This window comes from Nycticebus coucang, chromosome 4 (genome assembly GCF_027406575.1).
Source record: "Nycticebus coucang isolate mNycCou1 chromosome 4, mNycCou1.pri, whole genome shotgun sequence".
Classification (NCBI taxonomy): domain Eukaryota; kingdom Metazoa; phylum Chordata; class Mammalia; order Primates; family Lorisidae; genus Nycticebus; species Nycticebus coucang.
In genome coordinates, this window is record NC_069783.1 from 88,254,382 (window position 1) to 88,277,158 (window position 22,777).

The 22,777-nt window shown below is 37.2% G+C and overlaps 1 protein-coding gene and 1 pseudogene across 1 annotated transcript in view; one reads left to right on the forward strand and one right to left on the reverse strand.

The window, feature by feature from the left end:
* ZC3H6 (zinc finger CCCH-type containing 6) overlaps positions 1-22,777 on the reverse strand; it is a 75,706-nt gene that overhangs the window by 39,020 nt on the left and 13,909 nt on the right. The window contains exons 2-3 of the mRNA XM_053588604.1: positions 12,713-12,893; positions 4,022-4,144 (exon numbers count right to left, since the gene is read on the reverse strand). Coding sequence (XP_053444579.1) covers positions 4,022-4,144; positions 12,713-12,893 — 304 coding nt within the window. The remainder of the gene's footprint in view (positions 1-4,021; positions 4,145-12,712; positions 12,894-22,777) is intronic.
* On the forward strand, positions 614-2,786 carry LOC128583941 (60 kDa heat shock protein, mitochondrial-like; annotated as a pseudogene).

A 22,777-nucleotide genomic window follows, 5' to 3' on the forward strand; every position in this document is an offset into this window, starting at 1 on the left:
CAATTAGGAGAAAGAATAGAGCTCCTGTAGATAAGCACAGTGAAAGGCAAAAACCAGAACTCAGAATCTCTGGGGCTTTTCACTCAAGTGCACATTACTGACCTGAGTATTTCCCAGTGCTTCTGAGAGAATCATTATTTCCCCAGAACAAAATACTGTGTATTTGGAGATAGGGCCTTTAATGAGGTGATTAAGTTAAAACAGGCTGTTTGAGTGAGTTCTAATCCAATTTGACTGGTGTCCTTATAGAAAGAAGAAATCTGGACACACAGAGACACTAGTTCTTGTGCACACAGAAATGACCATGTGAGGACAAAGAAGTGAAAATGAGGCCATCTACAAACCAAGAAGAGCAGATTCTTCCCTTACATTCCCTCAGAGAAAATCAACCTATGGGCAGCGTTATCTTTGACTTTTAGCTAGCCTCCAGAATGTGAGAAAATAAATTTGTTGTTTAAGCCACCTAGTCTGTAGTAATTTGTTTAATCAGCTCTAGCAAACTAATACATAATCTCTTCTTTGTTTGCAAAGGCTTGAAATTTGTAGCAAATGTCTGATAAAACATTTTTTTCAGACTCACTCACTGCCGACAACCTGCCGCCACCCCACAGAAATGCTTTGATTACCCACAGTTCTTCACCAGATTAAGACCAGTGTCCAGGGCACTGGCTCCCCATCTCACTCAGGCTTATGCCAAAGATGTAAAATTTGGTGCAGATGCCTGAGACTTAATGCTTCAAGGTGTAGACCAGGCGTCCTCAAACTTTTTAAATAAGGGGCCAATTCATTGTCCCTCAGACTGTTGGAGGGGCAGACTATAGTTAAAACAAACCAACCATGAACAAATTCCTATGCACACTATACATATCTTATTTTGAAGTAAAAAAACAAAATGGGAACAAATACAATCACACTGCCTCACGTGGCCCGCAGGCACTGGCTCCCCATCTCACTCAGGCTTATGCCAAAGATGTAAAATTTGGTGCAGATGCCTGAGACTTAATGCTTCAAGGTGTAGACCAAGCATCCTCAAACTTTTTAAATAAGGGGCCAATTCATTGTCCCTCAGACTGTTGGAGGGGCAGACTATAGTTTAAAAAAAAAAACTATGAACAAATTCCTATGCACACTATACATATCTTATTTTGAAGTAAAAAAACAAAATGGGAACAAATACAATCACACTGCCTCACGTGGCCCGCAGGCCGCAGTTTGAGGACCCCTGGTGTAGACCTTTTAGCTGATGCTTTAGTGATTACAATGGGGCCAAAGGGAAGTGATTATTGAACAGAGTTGGGGAAGTCCCAAAGTAACAAAAGATGGTGTGACTGTTGCAAAGTCAATTGACTTAAAGGATAAATATAAAAATATTGGAGCTAAACTTGTTCAAGATGTTGCCAATAACACAAATGAAGAGTCTGGGGATAGTACCACCACTGCCACTGTGTTGTCATTGTCTATTGCCACGGAAGGCTTAGAAAGGATTAGCAAAGGTGCTAATCCAGTGGAAATCAGGAGAGGTGTGATGCTAGCTGTTGATGCTGTCATTGATGAACTAAAGAAGCAGTCTAAGTGACAACTCCTGAAGAAATTGCTCAGGTTGCTACGATTTCTGCAAATGGAGACAAAGAAATTGGCAGCAACATTTCTGATACAATGAAAAAGGTTGGAAGAAAAGATGTCATCACAGTAAAGAATGGAAAAACACTGAAGGCATGAAGTATGATCGAGACTTTATTTATCCATACTTTATTAACACATCGAAAGGTCATAAATGTGAATTCCAGGATGCCTATGTTCTATTAAGTGAAAAGAAAATTTATAGTGTCCAGTCAATTGTACCTGCTCTTGAAATTGCCAATGCTCACTGTAAGCCCTTGGTCATAATTGCTGAAGATGTTGATGGAGAAGCTCTAAGCACTCATTTTGATAGGCTAAAAGTTAGTCTTCAAGTTGTAACAGTCAAAGTTCCAGGTTTTGGTGATAATAGAAAGAACCAACTTAAAGACACAGCTATTGCTACTGGTGGTGCAGCGTTCGGAGAAGAGGGGTTAACCTTGAATCTTGAAGATGTTCACCCTCATGACTTAGGAAAAATTGGAGAGATCTTGTGATCAAAGATGATACCATGCTCTTGAAAGGAAAAGGTGACAAGGCTCAAATTGAAAAACTTATTCAAGAAATCGTTGAGCTGTTAGAGATTACAACTAGTGAATATGAAAAGGAAAAACTGAATGAACATCTGACAAAACTTTCAGATGGAGTAGCTGTGCTGAAGGTTGGTGGAACAAGTGATGTTGAAGTAAATGAAAAGAAAGACAGAGTTACAGATGCCCTTAATGCCACAAGAGCTGCTGTTGGAAAAGGCATTGTTCTTGGAGGAGGTTGTGCCCTGCTTCAGTGCATTCCAGCCTTGGACTCATTAACTCCAGCTAATGAAGATCAAGAAGTTTGTATAGAAATTATTAAAAGAACACTCAAAATTCCTGCAACAATCATCACTAAGAATGCAGGTGTCAAAGGATCTTTGATAGTGGAGAAAATAATGCAAAGTTCCGCAGAAGTTGGTTATGATTGCTATGATTGGAGATTTTGTGAATTTGGTAGAAAAAGGAATCATTGATTCAACAAAGGTTGTAACAACTGCTTTACTGAATGCTGCTGGGGTGGCTTCTCTGTTTACTACAGCAGAAGTTGTAGTCACAGAACTTCCTAAAGAAAAGAAGGACCCTGGAATGGGTACAATGCATGGCGTGGGAGGTAGTATGGGAGGTGGCATGTTCTAATTCCTAGAATAGTGCTTTACCATTTATAAAAGCAGGAAGCTCGAGGCAGTGTTCCTCACCAGTAACTTCAGAGAAGTCAGTTGAAGAAAGTGAAGAAAAGGCTGGCTGATGTTTAAGAAAATTACTATCACCATCAGTAACTGGCTTCGGTTGACAAATATAATGGTTTACTGCTGTCATCCACTGTCCGTGCCTACAGATAATTTATTTTGTATTTTCTAATAAAAAGACATTTGTACATTCCTGATACTGGGTGCAAGAGCAATGTACCAGTGCATTGCTTTCAACTTAAATCACTAAGGCATTTTTACTACTATTTTGTTAAAATCAGAATTTTAGTGCTTGCCATCACCAGATGAAAAGTTAAGAAACAGCCTTTCTGTAGAAAGTAAGAATAATTGTGTACAAAGTAGAGAAATATCCAATTATGTGACAACCTTTGTATAATAAAAAATTGTTTAAAGTTAAAAAAACATTTTTTTTCAAAAAATCAGAAAGCAAAGAAAAAAACTGGACGTTTATTTTTCTCTTTAAAAGGTAATACCTCAAAACCACAATGCAATCCCACCTCACATCCACTTTCTATTTCAAAAAAAATTGTTGGCAAAGATATGGAGAAATTGGAACTCTTAAGCATTACTAGTGTGAATATAAAATGGTAACAGCCCTGTGGAAAACAGTTTGACAATTCCTTAGAAAGTTAAACACTGAATTATTATATGATCCACCAAATTGGAAAAAAAAGGGTCACGAAGAGCTATTTGTCACAAGCAGCATTATTCAATAGCCAAAAGGTGGAAGCTACCCAGGTATCTATCAACATGATGAATGGCTAAACAAAATGTGGTACATACATAAAATGGAATTATTCATTCCTTTTCTAAGGGATGAAATTCTGACACATGCTACAATATAGATAAACCCTAAAAATTTGCTAATTGAAACAAAAGGACAAAGGCTGTATGGCTCCACTTATATGAGGTACCTAGAATAGGCAAGTTCATAGAGATAGAAAGTAGAACAGTAGTTACCGGGGGCAGGTGAAAATGGGGTGTTATTGATTAATGAGTACAGAGTTTCTGTTTAGGATGATCAAAGAGTTCTGGAAATGGGTAAGTGGTGATGGCTACACAACACTGTGAACATACTCAATACCATTAAATTGCAGACTTAAAAAGTATTACAGTGGTAGATTTTATGTTATATATGTTTTATCACAATAAAAAAGGCAATACCTGAGGAAATGGAATGTCATAATCCCTGTAGAAACCAGTTCTTTTTTTATGGGAACTTTCTGTATGCTCGACATCTGAATCAAGGCTATAGTCTGAACTATCATCGCTAGATGGAGAATTATGCTAAAGGAAGGAAAAAGACATAAAGACGTTAATTTATAAAGGAAAGAAAAGTAATTATTTTTTTCTGAGACAGAGTCTCACTTTGTCACCCTTGTAGAGGGCTGTGGTGTCACAGCTCACATCAATTCTAAACTCTTGGACTTAAGCGATTCTCTTGCCTCAGCCTCACAGGTAGCTGGGACTATAAGGCGCCTGCCACAACACCTGGCAATTTTTGTTGTTGTTGTTGTTGTTGTCATTGTGGTTTTAGCAGGCCCAGGCTGGATTCGAACCTGCCAGCACTGGTGTATGTAGCCAGTGCCCTAACCATTGAGCTATGGGCGCCAAGCCAAGGAACAAAAATTTAGTAAATAGCTAAGCCTGTTAGAGGAACCAACCAGTAAATTACATTAGTCTAGTAGTCCCTAAAGTATTACTGAAAAATTCTTGCTCCAAAAGCCCCTACTACTCCAAGTTCTCTAACATTTTCTGGGAGAAAGTGTAGCTTCCCTCTGATCAGGGATTTATGACAGCATTGTCTTCAAAATCCCTTTGGCTCAAAAAGAAAAAATGGGACCCTGTGCTCTAAAATGATCCTATGTTTTTGCTAATCCTAAAGGAAGTAAAACTGGCTCCTAATAACCAGAAAGCATATTAGTACATGAAGAGAGTATATATTAATTTTTACTTAAAATGGCTTTGGAGTTCTTACTGTATTGCATAAGTACGCTAAAACTAAAAGATACCAAAACATTCCAAATTACAAATATGAAATAAATCCAGCTCACAAAATCGAATAAAAGTGAAATGAAAACCACAAGTAATTGGGAAAGAGGATGATCTGTTTCCCTCTATGCCATTCTTTTTTTGTTTGTTTTCTTGAGACAGTTTCACTTTGTCACCCTTGGTAGAGTGCTATGGCCTCCTAGCTCACAGCAACCTCAAACTCTTGGGCTCAAGTAATTCGTTTGCCTCAGCCTCTTGAGTATCATCTATGCCATTCTTAAATGGTCTTTTATGGAAGATGAACTGCTTTCTTCCATTTTGATCCTAAATGGGGTTTGGTTTTGTGGTGTTATCAGTTTTGTTTTGTTGATCTGATAAGTGATATGAAGAAATCTTTTTTTTTTTTAAGAAATCTTTTTATAATTATGCTTTCAAATGCTCCAACTTTAAGTTCCTAATCTTTATTGGTTAAGGTTTAAAACAAATACTGTCCATTAAAAATCAAGTACCAGTATGCTCAGTCACTATCAGAAGTCAGCTCTAACCCCAAGGAAAACCTTTCACTTTAAAAAAACTTAAGATGAATTTCAAGGGAAGATACTGCCTCAAGAAAAACAATCAGCAAAGTGAAGATTCTGCATAACAGAAAGGTTCTTTAGCTATTCAAAAGAAAAAGAAAGAAAGAGGCTAGAACACTTTGTGGCTCACATATAGTAATAATAAGCAAAGTAAATTTGACCTGAAATTGGCAGTTGAACTACATTAAAATTAGCTGGAAATAGTACAGAGTAATTAATTAAAAGTCATCAAAAAATTAGGTGAAAAAGGCTCAGCACCTGTAGCTCAGCGGCTAGGGCACCAGCCACAAACACCAGAGCTGGTGGGTTTGAATCCTGCCCAGGGCCTGCAGAACAACAATGACAACTACAACAACCACAACAACAAAGTAACTGGGTATTGTTGTGGGTGGTCCCAGCTACTTGGGAGGCTGAGTCAAGAGAATCACTTGAGCCCAGAAGTTTGAGGTTGCTGTGAGCTGTGACTGCACTGCACTCTACCAAGGGCGACATAATGAGATTCTGTCTCAAAAAAAAAAAAAAAAATTAGGTGAAAAAATACGCTTTGAGAATTTTTGTTTCCTTTTGTGCCTCCCTTTTTGGGGGGAGTGAAGGTATTCAATTGTTTACGGTTTGAAAGTTTTGCTTTTAATTTTTGTTATTTTACCTATAATATGCTGTGGGATTTTTTCCTTCAATATAGTCCATTGGTTAAGTATTAAAGTTCACATCTAAATTACTATGTTCTCTATAAAACTCTTAAACACCATCACAGCACAGTGTGGTGAGTACAGAGAACAAAAGATACATAATCCAAGACTAATTAAAAGGAAAGCCACATAGCGACTCTTTAAATATTCAAATTGTAACAGAAAAAATTAAAAGGATTTAGGTAACTTCCTTCAAATATGCTGGTTTTTTTTGAGCAGCTGATTCCTACCTGTCCTTTAAGAATTACTAAAGAGCCTCTGAATTCACCCCGAATTCTAAGATTAGGGAAGCAGTCTGAGAAAACTACTCAGCTGCAAATTCATATTACCTGTCATTTAAAAGGAAGGATAACTCAGCAGGCAGAACCAATAGCCCAGAGGGTGGATCCAAGAGCTATGAAGAATTACTCCCATACTTTGAAACCTAGTCAAAAAAAACCATGAGGACGCTGAAGTACCCTTTGGAGAAGCCCATATGGCAAGAAATAATCTGAATTCTGAAGGTTTGAAAAAAATTGGCCCTTGTGTTTCTTTGTAGGAGAGATTGTAGACTCTATTCTCCAAAAAGTCTTTTAGGACTCTTGACTCTTCGGGATTTATTTTGTCGGGTAGTATTTTTCTAGAAAATTATCCATTTCATCTTGGTTTTTATATTCATTTCCATAAAATTATATAAATAAATTTCTTACGGTTTTAATTTCTTTTTATTTTATTTATTTATTTTTTGAGACAGAGTCTCAGTATGTCACCCTCGGTAGAGAGCTGTGACATCACAGCTCACAGCAACCTCCAACTCTTGGGGTTAAGTGATTCTCTTGCCTCAGCCTCCCCAGTAGCTGGGACTACAGGCGCTCACCACAATGCCCAGCCATTTTTTGTTGCAGTTGTCATTGTTGTTTAGGTGGCACAGGTCTGGTTAAAACCTGCCAGTCTCAGTGTTTGTGTCTGAAACCGTAACCACTGTGCAACGGGCACTGAGCCAATTTTTTTAAGATAGAGTCTCACTTTGTTGCCCTTGGTAGAGTGCCATGGCGTCATAGCTCACAGCAACCTCAAACTCTTGGGCTCAAGCAATTCTCTTGCCTCAGTCTCCCAGTAGCTGGTACTCACAACACCCAGCTGTTTTTCAAGATGGGGTCTCGCTCTGGCTTAGGGTTGTCTCCAACTTGTGAGCTCAAGTAATCCACCCGCCTCTGCCTCTCAGTGTTGAGATTACAGCCGTGAGCCACCATGCCTGGCCAGGTTTTAAGCTTCTTTTTCTTTCCTTTATTTTCTTGATTAGTTTGGCCAGTGATTTACATATGTTGCTGATTTTTTTTGTAAAAATGAGTCATTTTTCATTCTAATTCATTAAGTTCTGCTTATTACTTTATTAAGTACTTCCTTTTTGTTTGTTTTGCTTTGCTATTCTAGCTTTTTAAGTTGGGTATTTAACTTGCCTGTTTTTTTTCATTTTTATTGCTATTGCTAATACTGTAATACTATAATTTTTCTTCCAGCAGTTGCTTTAGCTATATTCCACAGTCACTATGTCAAGATTTTATCACTATTGTCATGAGATTTCTGCAGTTTTAACCTATGTTTTGCCCATGTTCCACAAGCTATTTAGAGCATGTATATGAATTACCAAAAAGAAAGACTGTAATGCTAGTTTTATTGCATTTCGGTTTGAGATGGTTCTTTGTATTATTTCTACACTATTGAATTAACTACAATTTTCTTTGTGGACTATGATATGGGCAGTTTTTATGAATATTCTAAGTGTACCTGATAGGAAGGTATATTCTCAGGAGTCCCCTGCACCTTTTCATGGACTTGATTGATCTCTTTGTATTAAGAGAGGTATATTGAGCTGAGCATGGTGGCTCACACCCATAATCCTAGCACTCTCAGGAGACCTAAGGGGTAGGATCATTTTGAAGTCAGGTGTTTGAGACCACCTGAGCAAGAACAAGACTACCAAAAATAGAAAAAATTAGCTGGGCAAGGTGGCACTCACCTGTTGCTACACAGGAGGCTGAGGCAGGAGGGTTGCTTGAGCCCAGGACTTCAAGGCTATAGAGAGCCCTGATAAAGCTACTGTACTTTAACCAGGGTGACAGAATAAGATTCTGTCTCAAAAAAAAAAAACACAACTAAAAAGGTATATTGGTATATCTCCTATTAGTGGTATGTTCTATCTATTCTTTCTCACAATCCTTATAGTTCCTGCTTTATGAATGTTATTTGGGAGGATATAAAATATCAGTAACATGGCTCGGCGCCCGTAGTACAGTGGTTACGGCTCCTACTACCTACACCAGGGCTGGTGGGTTCGAACCCAGCCCGAGCCTGCTAAAACAACAATAACAACTACAACCAAAAAAAAAAGTAGCCAGACATTGCAGCGGGAGCCTGTAGTCCCAGCTACTTGGGAGGCTGAGGCAAAAGAATCGCGTAAGCCCAAGAGTTTGAGGTTGCTGTGAGCTGTGACACCATAGCACTATACTGAGGGTGATATGGTGAGACCCTGTCTCAAAAAAAAAAAAAAAATATATATATATGTATATATAACGTATCTTCATTGTGAATTATAAGCTTTAACATTATATAATGCCCTTCTTTATTTTTTTAATGACTTTTTGACCTAGATTTGATTTTTTCAGATATCAACAGATGGCTCCTGTCTTCTCTTTCTTTTCATTTGCCTGGTTTAACTTTACTATTTTATAATATCTTTCTCTTATATGTAGCTTAGAGTTGAATTCTGCTATTGTTGGGAGAGTATTATCATTTTGCTATTTAGAAATACTTATACTTTTGTTTCAATGATTTTCTTCATACTGCCTTTCCTAATAATCATAGTCCCTATTTTTGCATATCACTTATTTACTAATGGAAACAATATTGAAATTAGGCAGTAACCCCTTCTTTCTTCTTTCATTCCCAGGATAATTTTTAGTCTGTTATTAACAATAAGGCAAATTAGCAAGTTCATGCTGTTCATCATATTATTGTTCTGCATTTTCTGACAGTTGTAATATTCCAATATATAATATACTTCTCCCCCTTTATCCATAATTTAGTCTTAGTTTTACAAGTAAATATGTATATGCATGTAGACCACTCTTTCTCTCTCACCCCATTTTGGTTGTCTGAACTTATTCTCTAATAGATTTTACATAAAGTCTCATGGTTAAAATATTTCCTGAGTGCATCTTGCATATACAGTTTATCTAAAGACATTACATTTTAAGGTCAGTATTTAGGTAGATATAAAATCCTTAACTCACATTTTATTTCTTTGAGTATTTTATTACTCCATTATCTTCTGGCATAAAATTATTATTGTCAAATATTTTTATATAAATCTGATCTTTTTTATTGTTTGGGATTCATTGAGGCTACAAAGAATTAGGTTACACCAATTGCATTTGTTGGGTAAAGTCCCTCTTATAATTGTGTCCCGCCCCCAAGAGGTGTGCCATACACCATGACCCCCCATCCCCTCTCCTGCTTTCTCATCCCCTTACTCCCCACCACATATTAGGTCATCTACTGGCCGAATTGAGTACATTGGTTCTTGCTTCTCCATTCTTGCGATGCTTTCCTAAGAAAAATGCATTCCACCTCAATCTGGGTTCTTTCAACAGTTGAATAGTATTCCAGGGTATACATACACCACAGCTTGTTAATCCACTCCTGGGTTTGTGGGCATTTAGGTTGTTTCCACATTTTGGCAATTGTAAATTCAGCTGTGAAGAACAGTCTAGTGCAGCGGTCCTCAACCTGTGGGTTATGACCCCTTTGTAACAATGAAAATATATGAGAGCCACTGGTCTAGTGTAAAGGTCCTTAAGATAAAATGACTTTTTTCTGGGTAGATGCCTAGTGATGGGATTGCAAGATCAAATGGGAGGTCAAATTTTAGTTCTTTGAGGATTCTCCATACTTCCTTCCAAAAAGGTTATATAGTTTGCAGTCCCGCCAGAACCTTCTTTAGAGAAGGTTCTATTCATGTCTCTTGCCCAGTGATATATGAGATTGTTGGTTCTTTTTTTGTTGATTAATTTGAGTTCTCTGTAGATACTAGTTATCAAGCTTTTGTCCAATTCATAATATGCAAATATCTTTTCCCATTCTGAAGGCTATTTGCTTTGGTTATTGTCTCCTTAACATGAACAAACTCATGAACCATATTATGGAAATGGAAAAAGAAAAACAATCTAAGCTCAGCACCTGTAGCTCAAGCGGGTAAGGTGCCAGCCACATATACCAGAGCTGGCAGGTTCAAATCCAGCCCGGGCCTGCCAAACAACAATGACAACTACAACCAAAAAATAGCTGGGCGTTGTGGCGGGCGCCTGTGAGTCCCAGCTACTTGGGAGGCTGAGGCAAGAGAATCGCTTAAGCCCAGGAGCTAAAGGTTGCTGTGAGCTGTGATGCCACAGCATTCTACCCAGGGCAACAGCTTGAGGCTCTGTCTCAAAAAAAATCTAATCCCAAACAACAGAAGAAAAGAAATAACCAAAAGGTTTTCTTTTTTTTTGAGACAGAATTTCACTTTGTCACCCTCAGTGGAGTGCCCTAGTGTCACAGCTCACAGCAACCTCAAACTCTTGGGCTTAAGCGATTCTCTTGACTCAGCTTCCCAAGTAGCTGGGACTATAGGCACCCGCCACAACGCCCGCAATTTTTTAGAGATTGGGTCTTGCTCTTGCTCAGGCTGGTCTTGAACCTGTGAGCTCAGGCAATCCACCTGCCTCGGCTTCCCAAGTGCTGGGATTCCAGGCGTGAGCCACCGCGCCTGGCCAAAACTTTTATTTTTGAGGCTGAGTTTCATTCTGTCACCCTGGGTAGAGTGCTGTGGCATCGGCATCAAAGCTCACAGCACCCTCAAACTCTCAGACTCAAGAGATTCTCCTTTCTCAGCCTCCCAAGTAGCTAGGACTACTGATGTGTGCCACTATGCCTGGCTAGTTTTTCTATTTTTAGTAGAGATGGGGTCTCACTCTTGCTCAGGCGGGTCTCGAACTCCTGAGCTCAAGCAATCTGCCCCTCTAGATGGCCTCCCAGATTGCTAGGATTACAGGTATGAGCCATCACGCCCGACCTGATCTTCTTTTCTTTTTTTTTTTTTTCTTTTTTGTAGAGACAGAGTCTCACTTTACCGCCCTCTGTAGAGTGCCATGATGTCACAGGACGCACAGCAACCTTCAGCTCTTGGGCTTCCGCAAATCTCCTGCCTCAGCCTGGGTTTGAACCCACCACGCTTGGTATATGGGGCTGGCATCCTACTCACTGAGCCACAGGCGCCACCCTGATCTTCTTTTCTTAATAAGGCACTTGGTTTTTCTGCCTACAGGGCCAAAGAATCTTTATTCCAACTTCTATTTATGTTGTCTGATAGTATCTTGTATTGTTTTCTTAGTTTCTTATTATTTTAAAATATTGGGTTAAATTTTTCATATGCTTTGTGAATATTCTTTCTTTTCTAGAAGACTATTATTCTCTCCATTATTCTTTTTCTTATTATTAAAGTCTGGTGAAATGTGGCCACAGTCCTATCTTGCTGCTCATGTGAAAAAATGGATGGAATGGGCCAACAAAGCTTTCCCAGCTTCATGGTTCTAGGTTATCTCTTCTGTAATCAGCATGAAGTGTTCAAAAATAGGCTGTTTTTCTGCGATATGCATTTTCTGCTTCCTTCCCCTATAGTACCTCTCAATTTAGATTCTACTCCCAACATTTATTTCCTCAGTATAAAACTCTGTTCCAGAAAAAGGGATTTGGTTGATTACAGGCAGTCCCTGGGTTATGAATGAGATAGGTTCAGTAGGTTTGTTCGTAAGTTGAATTTGTATGTAAGTTGGAGCAGGTACATTTATATATTACCTGTAATAGCCTCTGTTTATAAGTGTGAGTTGTACATCAGTCAAGTGTTTGGGGGATTTACTGTAATAGTCTCTGTTCGTGAGTCTGAGTTGCACCTAAGTCAGATATTTGTAAGTCTGTAGTATTAGGAGTTAATCAGGCCCACATCTTTCCAGCACCATCCAATTCTCTCTGGTCATCTTACACTCAATGTGTGAACTGAAGGTAATAAACCCTCCAAATTTCTGTTGCTGTTTTCATTGTTTCTTCATTCTTTTATAGATGTTGTCAATGGGTTTTTGGTTTTGCTAGCCGGTATATAATCTATTATCTGTAGAAAATGACATTCTTTCCTTAATCTTCCTTGCATACAGTCTTTTATCAATTAAAAGACTATGTGCTTTAATCTGTAATGATCAAATTAAGATTTAACTTATTTTTTAAATCTTTATTTTGATATTTCACATAATATAGGGAAAATAGTAAACTAATTTAAATTATGGGTAGACATGAAGTTCATGTTACTTTTTAGTAACTACTGTTACTAAGAATCATTTACTATTTAAATTGCACATGAACTTTATGTCCACCCTGTTATTTATGTTTTAAAAAAGTGTTAATCACATAAATAAAAATATCTGACACACTTTATAAGAAAGTAGGTAGCAACATATTCTCTAATTTTCAGCATTTTATATTTCCTAAAAATTTACCAAAAGAATAAAAAGTAGATTCTAACTAACCTTATGTTTCTCACGTTTCCTCCTCTTGGATTTTTTCTTCTCTCTTTCTTTCTTGTGTTTTTTTCTTGATTTTCTGTAGGCTTTCTCATTTTTCTGCTTCTCATCCTCTTTTGCCTCCTGTTCTTGTGTTTCTTCAAATCCTGCATCATCTATTTCACCATCTTCTAATTCACCATCTTCTCTGTAGAAGACAATGAAAACTTTAATATTCAGTGTTAGTTCTAAAACAAATCTTATAGAAACATTTTAAAAGAAAAAAAAGCACGTGCCAAGAAATTAAGTTACATTCACTTATATAAGGGACTAAAAATCTTTCTCTGTAAAAGCTCAGATAGTAAATATTTTGCTTACAGACTATATATGGTTTCTGTTGTAAATTCTTCTTCCTTTTTTGTAATAACCCTTTAGAAAGGTAAGAACCATTTTCAGCAGCCAAAATTTGCCAACCTCTGATCTAGATTAAGATCACTGCCTCTCACACAATGAATGAATACAGTACTATCCCAAAGTATTACAATAATTATTTTCAATAAAAGGAAATTAAACTAAAATACTATAGGAAACACTCTAATTAGAGGACAGAATTTTTAACTTAGTGGCCCAGAATAGCTATAAATAGCTTTAAAATAAAAGCCATCTATATTAATTTTTATCAACAAAGTAAATTTTAATAAGTAAATCAATTTCTGTATATTTCAATACACAAAAGGAGAATTGTAAATTCTTCAACTTGAATCTGTAAAACATTCATATTAAAACCAGTAAATCTAGGCCCGGTGTGGTGGCTCATGCCTTTAATCTTAGCACTCTGGGAAGATTAAACCCAGGAGTTTGAAACCAGCCTGAGCAAGAGTGAGACCCCATCTCTACTAAAAATAGAAAAATTAGCCAAGCATAGTGGCACACGCTTGATGTCCCAGCTATTCAGGAGGCTGAGGCAAGAGGATCTCTTGAGCCTAAGTGCTTGAGGCTGCTGTGAGCTATGACACCACAGCACTCTACCTAAGGCAACAGCTTGAGATTCTGTCTTAAAATAAATAAATACATAAATAAAACAATAAAAAAAATTTTTTTAAATTTTTAAGTAAAATTAGTAAATCTAAACCCTGAAGTATGGGAAAAACTTTTAATGCTATCAGCCTTGAGAAAGACTTCATGAAGCAGACACCATTGGCAACTGTAGTAACAACTAAAATAAACAAGTGGGACCTGATCAAGTTAAAAAGCTCCTGCAAAGGTAAGGACACAGGGTGGTGGCTGTGGCTCAGTGGGTAGGGGGTGGGCCCCATTTACCAAGGGTGGCGGGTTCAAACCCAGCCCCAGCCAAACTGCAACAAAAAAATAGCTGGGTGTTGTGGTGGGCACCTGTAGTCCCAGCTACTTGGGAGGCTGAGGAGAGAGAATCACCTAAGCCCAGGAGTTGGAGGTTGCTGTGAGCTGTGAAGCCACAGCACTCTACCGAGGGTGGTAAAGTGAGACTCTGTCTCTGGGGAAAAAAAAAAAAAAAGGTAAGGACACAACAAAGCGAACAGACAACACTCAGAATGGAAGAAGGTATTCACATGTTATAAAGCAGACAAAAAGCTAGTGGCCAGAATATGCAAAGAACTCAAGCAAATCAATAAGAAAAGAGCAAACAAGGGTGGGGCCTGTGGCTCAAAGAGTAGGGTGCTGGCCCCCATATACTAGAGGTGGTGGGTTCAAACCCGGCCCCAGCCAAAAACTGCAATAATAATAATCATAATAAGCAAACAACACCATCAATCGATGGGTAAGCAACATGCACAGAACCTTTTCCCCAAAAGACAGATGGCCAGACAAGACATGAAAAAATGCTCATCATCCCTACTCATCAGATAAATGTAAATCAAACCATGTTGAGATATCATCTAACACTAGTGAGAATAGCCCACATCACAAGGTCCCAAATCTGCAAATGCTGGCAGGGGTGTCGAGAGAGGGGTCTACTGATAAACTGTTGGCTGGACTGCAAACTTGTGGGAAGAAGTATGGAGAGTCCTTAAAGAACTAAAAGTAGACATCCCATTTGATCCCATAATTCCATTACTAAGTAGCTACCCAGAGGAAAAAAATTCATTTTACCCTAAGGACTTTTGCACTCAAATGTTTATAGCAGCTCAATTCACAACTACAAAGATGTGCGAACAATCCAAGTGCCCATCAACCCGTAAATGGATTAAAAAGTTGCAGTATATGTATGCTATGGAATACTATTCAGCCATCAAAAGAGGGAGACTTTGCATTTTTTGTATTTACCTGGATGGATTTGGAGAACATTCTCCTAAGTAACTAAAGAATGAAAAAGCAAGCATCCTATGTATTCAGTACTAATCTGAAAATAATAGACCAACAATTACAGTCCCACATGAGAGAAAAACACAATTCAATTCAAGAAACGGATAGGGGAGGAGGGGCTTGGTTAGTTCCCACCTAGTGGGTAAAATGTAGGGGTATATGGCACACTTCCTAGGTGAAGAACTCAATTACAACTCAGACTTTGGACTTTACCCTTACAAACACAAATGATGTAACCTAATCACATGTACCCTCATTTTAACTCATGAAAAAAAGTAATAAATCTAATTCCACTTTCCAAATACTAGCATATTCGTTATTCGGAGGCTGAATCCTAGAAACAAACTGACTTGTAATTGATTATCACATTTTAACGTAATAGTTATATAAGCCAAAAACATCACTAATTTCTGAGTGTTTCTCGTTTACTGCCGATATTTTTTTTTTTTTTTGAGATAAAGTCTCACTTTGTTGCCCAGCCTAACTCACAGCAACCTCAAACTCCTGGGTTCAAGTGATCCTCCTGTCACAGCCTCCTGAGCAGTTGGGACCCTCCACACACCTGGCTAATTTTTTTTTCTATTTTAATAGAGATGGAAGAGCCTGTTGCTCAGGCTGGTCTTCAATTCCTGAGCTCAAGCAATCCTTCAGAGTCAGCCTCCAAGAGTGCTAATTACAAGCATAAACCACTGTGCCCAGCCCATTTACAGTATCTTAAAATGCAATAAGCCAACTGATAGACATGGGAAGATAAATACATAAAAGTTTTAACATTTAATCATGTTTCCGTAACATTATAATTTGAAAAAATGTAAACTACTATAAATAGTACTTGGTAGTGCAGGAAGATGAATGACTTTGCATAACTGGCAGCAAATGAGAAACACCCTATCTATGGTGCAGGTATTTTAAAGATCATTTAGAATTACTGAGAACATGTAATTTTCTCTTTTTCTGCAAAACTATGTCACTTGTTTCAGAATAATCCACCAGGGATGGAGGAAGTGGTCTCAATAAGATTAGTCATGAGTTGGTAATTGCAAAAGTTGTGGGATATGTATAAGAGGATTCATTCTACTACTCTTTATATGCTGAAGTTTTCTAAAATAAAGAGACAATCTTCAATGGTTCCCTCTGCTTACTCAGTTACTTTCAGTTTCTCAAGTCTCCAAGCATTAAATGTTGCCTAAAAACTCTCATTAACCCACTCACCTCAACCACCACAACCACCCTGCATCTGGCTAATTCCAATTCAATATTTTAGAACCAGTTTAGCTGTCATTTCCTCCAAGATGCCTCCCCTTTCTACCCAAGTTTAGGTGAATACTCCATCTTAAGTACTCCCCTAATAACTCTCATTCTCCTATCACTGCACTCTGCATGTTATGTTCAAATGACTGGTTTTTTGGTTGATGTAAATGGGTTGTACAACTGTCTTTCACAGATGTATCTCTAGCACCTAGAATGGCACTGAACGAATGAATATGTAATATCCATAACTCTTGGATTATAGAAGAGGCATATGATACCACCCTAAACTTGCTGTAAAGTCATTATTATTTCCCCTAGCTTCTATTATAAAACCAAAGAGGTATATAAGCTACTTAAACAGACTTGAAAATCTCTTGTGAGGCAGGATTGACATTATGGGGTTTTTTTTCCTTTCCTTTTTTTTTTTTTTTTTGAGACAGAGTCCGAGTCCTGCTCTGTTGCCCTGGCTAGACTGCAGTTTCATCATAGCTCACTGCAACCTCGAACTCATGGGCTCAAGCAATCCTCCAGCCTCAGTGAGTAGCTTGGACTATAAGTGTGCACCACCATGCCCAGCTAATTTTTCTATTTTTAGTAGAGACAGAGTCTTGATCCTGCTGCCTCTGCCTTCCAGAGTATTATGATTATAGGTTTGGGCCATTGCACCCAGCTGCATTCTGACTACTTTAATTTAAATGTTTGAACTTTTATAAACTATAAAGTCTTATGGCCCAAGAAAATGAATGCATATATTAGTCAAAAAGCAAGTATGTTTCTAGCAGCTTTAGTCATAATAGCAAAAAGCTATAAACAAACCAAATCTCCATCAACAAGGGAACAGATAAACTGTGTTTTATTTATATAACAGAATACTATAAAGAAAAAACTGTTTCACAAAACAAAATGGATCAATCTTATTGACATAATGAGTGAAAGAAGCCAGACACAAAACAATACTGTATGATTCTATTTATATGCACTTCATGGATAGACAAAACTAATCTATAGTAACAGAAGTTAAAACTGTGATTACTTCTTAGAAGAGTATAAATGACAAAAAGAGGTACTCATGAGACTTCTAGGATGTTGAAATATTCTGTATATTAATTTGTGTAGTGATCACTATATATAGGTAAAAATTCAAATTATACATTTAAGAACTGTGTACTTTATGTCAGTATTTATACCACAATAAAATTTAAAATAGAAATGATCTATTTCTATTTTCTTTCTATAGAAAGAATGATCTATTTCTATTTTCTTTTATAGAAAAGATCTATAGTTTATTTTTTCTTTTACTACCTCTCTCCTTCAACTTGAGCTCCTTAAAACATAAAATATTTTATATGCAGGGTGGCGTCTGTGGCTCAAAGGGGTAGGGCGCCGGTCCCATATGCCAGAGGTGGCGGGTTCAAACCCAGCCCTGGCCGAAAACCAAAAATAAGTAAATAAATTAAAAAATATATATATTTTATATGCAGAAATCACCAATTCATAGTTAGCATTTTTACTAAAACTATTTAAAAATATAAAGTACACAGGCTCAAAATTTATGTCCTACTTTACATAAATTCTTTAAATGTGAATATGGGCCATTTGTATGAGTTATAAGATGTTAAACACGTCTATTTTTTTCCACCTTAGCCTATTTATCATTTCAGCATTCATACAATAGCGGATTTAAACTTGTAAATCTACAAAAGATTACAAAAAATGAGAAAGGGGAAATACAGAACAATGATTCCTATTTCTATGAACTGCTTCCAAATGGTTTAAAAATTTAGCTTTGGGCAAATATGGAAAGCATGTATGGCATAAGGGAAAGAAAATAATTCATGGGAGGAAAACTAGATTTTAATTCCAGCTCTGTCACCAAAATAAAATAAAGCTTTCTTGACTGGGCATCTAGTAATATATCAGATATTAACCTAGTAGTCTTGGGAAAAAACAACAGAGGAGATAACAAGTAATTAAGACTGCTCAACATTTTTTAAATTTTGAATTAGCTCAACACTATCATAAGAACTATTGAGCTTACTAAGCCCAAGTTTGTTTGTTCATTTGTTTGTTTGAGACAGAGTCTAATTTTGCTGCCCTCGGTAGAGTGCTGTAGAGTTGCCCACGGCAACCTTAAACTCTTGGGCTCAAGTGATTCTCTTGTCTCAGCCTCCCGAGTAACTGGGACTACAGGTGCCCCACCATAACACCCGGCTATTTTTTAGAGATGAGGTCTTGCACTTGCTCAGGCTGGTCTCAAACCTATGAGCTCAGGCAATCCACCCACCTCAGCCTCCCAGAGTGCTAGGATTACAGGCATGAGCCACCATGCCCAGCCCCAAGATACTTTTTTAAAACTTAGTAACTCATAAAGAGAAGTTTGTAGCTCAATTACATAGGTGATGTTTTGTTAACACAAAAATAATAGAGTGATAATTCCTTTTTAAAACAGCATATTTGTGTTTATGCACAAAGACTGGTAAATGACTGTCCAATTAATTAAAAAAATCATTTTTGAAAGACCTTATCTCTTAAGAAAATCCATAGAGACAGAAAGTAGACTAGGGGTTGCTAGGTAAATTAGAGGAAACAATGGGAAGTAACTGACAATTAGTACCGGGTTTCTTTTCAGAGTGATGAAAATGTTCTAAAATTAGGTAATGGTAATAATTGTGCAACTCTGAATATACTACAATCCAGTGAACTACATACTTTAAAAGTGTATATTAAAACTGTGTATATTAAAAGTGTATATAAAAACTACATACTTTAAAAGTGTACACAATTTTAAAATCACGTTAATTAAGTAACTACATACTTTAAAAGTATATATTAAGTGTATATTATGTATAAGTGTATAAAAGTGTATCTCAATAAAGCTATTATTTTAAAAACATAAGTTAAAAAACTCTTTTTTTCTCTCTAGATTTAAATATCTAGATTGAAGAAAAACATGGAATACCATAATACACTGCAGTATAAATTATGTTTATGTTCTTATTCTGAGGTAATTATTCATTAAATCTTTATAAGTTATTTGCCTTAAGAGAGTATTCTACTTTTCTCCATTCTGATATTGTTGGCTATTAAAATAAATTAACCTGAGCCATTCAGTCTTACCTCCACAGGTAGTTTCTGCTTTTTCTTTATGCTTGCCTAAAGGCTGCTGTTACAAGCTACAGATCAGAAACTGAGTGTTCTGGAAGAAACACAAAGCCTCAATAAAAGACCATATGAGTACTCCTGCTGGATGTAATACAAAGACGCTACTCATGAATACAAACTTCCTGGGATAAGCAAATATGATAACCACAAAAAAGACCTTTTTCAGAATATTCCAAGTGACTGTGTCAGGATTTTTTCAGTCCAGGAGCAAATAACTGCTTCTCCCAAGACCAAGAGAACACACAGCTTCCTAGGTGCTTAAAACTATTTTTGTAAAGTGTTAATTCTTTTCATGCTTTTGTACTAATTCACACAGTCATTTCTCCCTTACTGTAGATAAAGTAGGGGAACTACTCTGTACTGGTACCTTGGCAACCCCACATGTCCCCTCATAGACCACAAAGGGAAGGCTCAACCACAGGCTGACCTGTGCCTTGGCAGAATGTCCTGTGATCCTCTAGAACATGGAAAGACACGCAGTCTTGTGAGATGCTGCTACAAGGCTATTTCTCACTTATCTATTTTGTGGGAGGTTGCTATGAGGCAGCTTCTCATCCATCTTCCCTGGTTCCAATGAGACCTGAGATTTACCATCTTGCCTGCTCCTTAGGATAGAGCTACAGGCTAAAACATTGCTTAGCTACAGTATAGAAACTGTTTCTCAGCTACAGAGTGCTCACCACTCATGTTACCTATCATCTGGCCCTTTGGTTTCAGTGTTACCTTGCGAAACAAGGATCTGAGGACCTGACACAACGCTGATCACCCATTTGGTGTCAATAAACAGTCTGAATCCTACCAACTGAGTCCGTCAGCATGCTTGACAGATAACTTGCTTGGGTCTAGGTATTGCTGATGCCTACTCTAATCTTCTCCTTCAACCTATGTAGTGTACGTATGGGCCTCTTAAGCCTTCAACTAACTCCCTACCTAACCCTCGGCAAATGAGACATTTTCCATCAAGGAAAATACTGTCTGGTCAAACAGAGGCCATGGAAGAGTTTCCTGACATAAATTTTTGTGATTTTATGTTTAACCCTGAATTGGACCTTGGACATATACACGTACATCCCAAATGGCTTATCTTATTTCACTTTTATAGTTTTAGAAAGAATTCCTCTTTACAAATAAACAGTGGTGAATATCTACAGCCTTCAAAACACACAAAGCTTTATCCTTTATCCAGTACATTTTTAATTTGTAGAAACATACGTATCTTTATCCTCTATCCAATACATTTTTTAATTTGTAGAAAGTCAGCTTACTCACAGCCATGGCAATTTCTACTTGATTTGTTTTACTTCTCAAGCCTAGAATTTTTCAAAGCCTCAATCCAAATACAAATTCCTTCATGAGTGGAACTTAGTATATGGGCAATATTATAAAATTTAATTAGCTTAATGTCCTCCACAGTCCTATGACAACCTTCATAAACTGTGTTTAAAATCTATGTAAGGCATCTCTACCCCAGCAATAAATGAGAAGTCTTTTCTTACTCACTTTTCTTACAAGTATTTCCTCCTTTATTAATCAAACTACATGTGGCCATGTGCTGAAATCTTTATTTCCTGACTCGATAACGTATTTGCCACATTAGAACCTAATTTGCATATAGGTGTAATGACTCTATGTAACAATGTAATAATTAGATGGTTTTCAGTATTTCCTTCCAAGTCTTTTCAAGTCTGAAGGGAACCTAAAAAAACTATCGAATTTTGTTAATGATACTGACTGAAAAGATAAATAAAATCGTGAAGTCCTAGAAATACTACTGTCTCTGAAATTCCTGATTTAAGTGGTTATGAAGAACGGCTCTAGGTTTCTTGCTGGCAATCTAAAAAAAAAAAAAAAATGAAATAATCTGCTAAAATTTCATGCTGTATGTGGAGTAATACTACAGGGAAAGTCTACTGATCTCTAGTCAAAATGAAAGAAAAGATAACTTGGCTAATCAAAAGTGGGCTCAGGACTCTTGATATGATCTCCTGGTAAAAGTAAACAGATCTTCGGTCATCAATTTAATGTGACTTGTAGTCTCTTCTCATAATAATCATGATTATTTTCATTTGTCTCACAATCTACCAATGCCTGGCCTCCAGAGTCATATTATGCTACTGTACAACTGTTATTTCATTGATGGCACAATGAAATTTACTTGGCAAAAAAAGGAAAAATAAAGGGACTCTGATAGGCTAAATGAACGCCTACAAAGGTTATAATGCATACAGCAGTGAATATGTAGCCTTCTCTTCTATTTCTACAGGACTACAGGAGAACCAAAGGGAGGCAAGAGCTTGTTAAAATGTAACTATATAACTGTCTGCTCAGTGCTTGTAGCTCAGTGGTTATGGCACCAGCCACATACACCAAGGCTGGAGGATTCAAACACAGCCTGGGCCAGCTAAACAACGAAAACTGCAACAAAAAATAGCCACACATTGTGGCGAGCACCTGTAGTCCCAGCTACTTGAGAGGCTGAGGCAAGACAATCAGTTAAGCCCAAGAGTTTGAGGTTGCCTTGAGCTATGACAGCACAGCACTCTCCACAGGGTGATATAATGAGACTCTGTCTTAAAAAAACAAACAAATTAACAAACAAACAAAACAACTCTGTCAAGTAACCAGTATGTGCATATGAAAGTGCTGACTATATTCCTGGAGCATAACAGACACTCATATCCCACCTCAGACTTCTTTGATACACAAAACCTATGCTTTTTGAGATATTAAGAATAAAAATATCAAAAAAGGGAGAATTTCCAATCCCCAAATGAACCAATCAGAACTTAATGCCTAGAATCCCTCCCAATATGTAATAAGCTTTTTATTTTCCTTTTTCTCTCTTCCACTGAAATCATGTCTTATCCAGCAAGCCAATTAACTTATTTTTTTAGCTCTAGTGGTATTATTATTTCTTGCAAGGTATTTCTAGAGTATTTATTGAACAAACTATAAACTATGTAAGTAAGAGTTTAGATTCTGATGAAACTAAAATTAGGGTTAGTTTACACAGGGGTACACCAGAAACTCCTAATTTTTAGATTTGAGCAGCAAATCTGGCTTTGAACTTCAGGAAACAAAAATTAGGCATATACAGTGCTTCCAATACAAAAACAAACCTGTTACTCAAGAGAAGCACATTTTTTTTCTAGGAGTAAGAATAGAGAGAAATTTCTTCTGAGTCTTCATAAAGACAATATTACCTGATAAAATGGATGGTTGATATGCTAGGCATTGCCATCAAGAGAATCCAATATAACAGTTTACCGACTACAACTGCCATAGTTTGAGCCCAGGACATGATGCCAAAGCTTAATTAAGTAAAAGCAATTATAC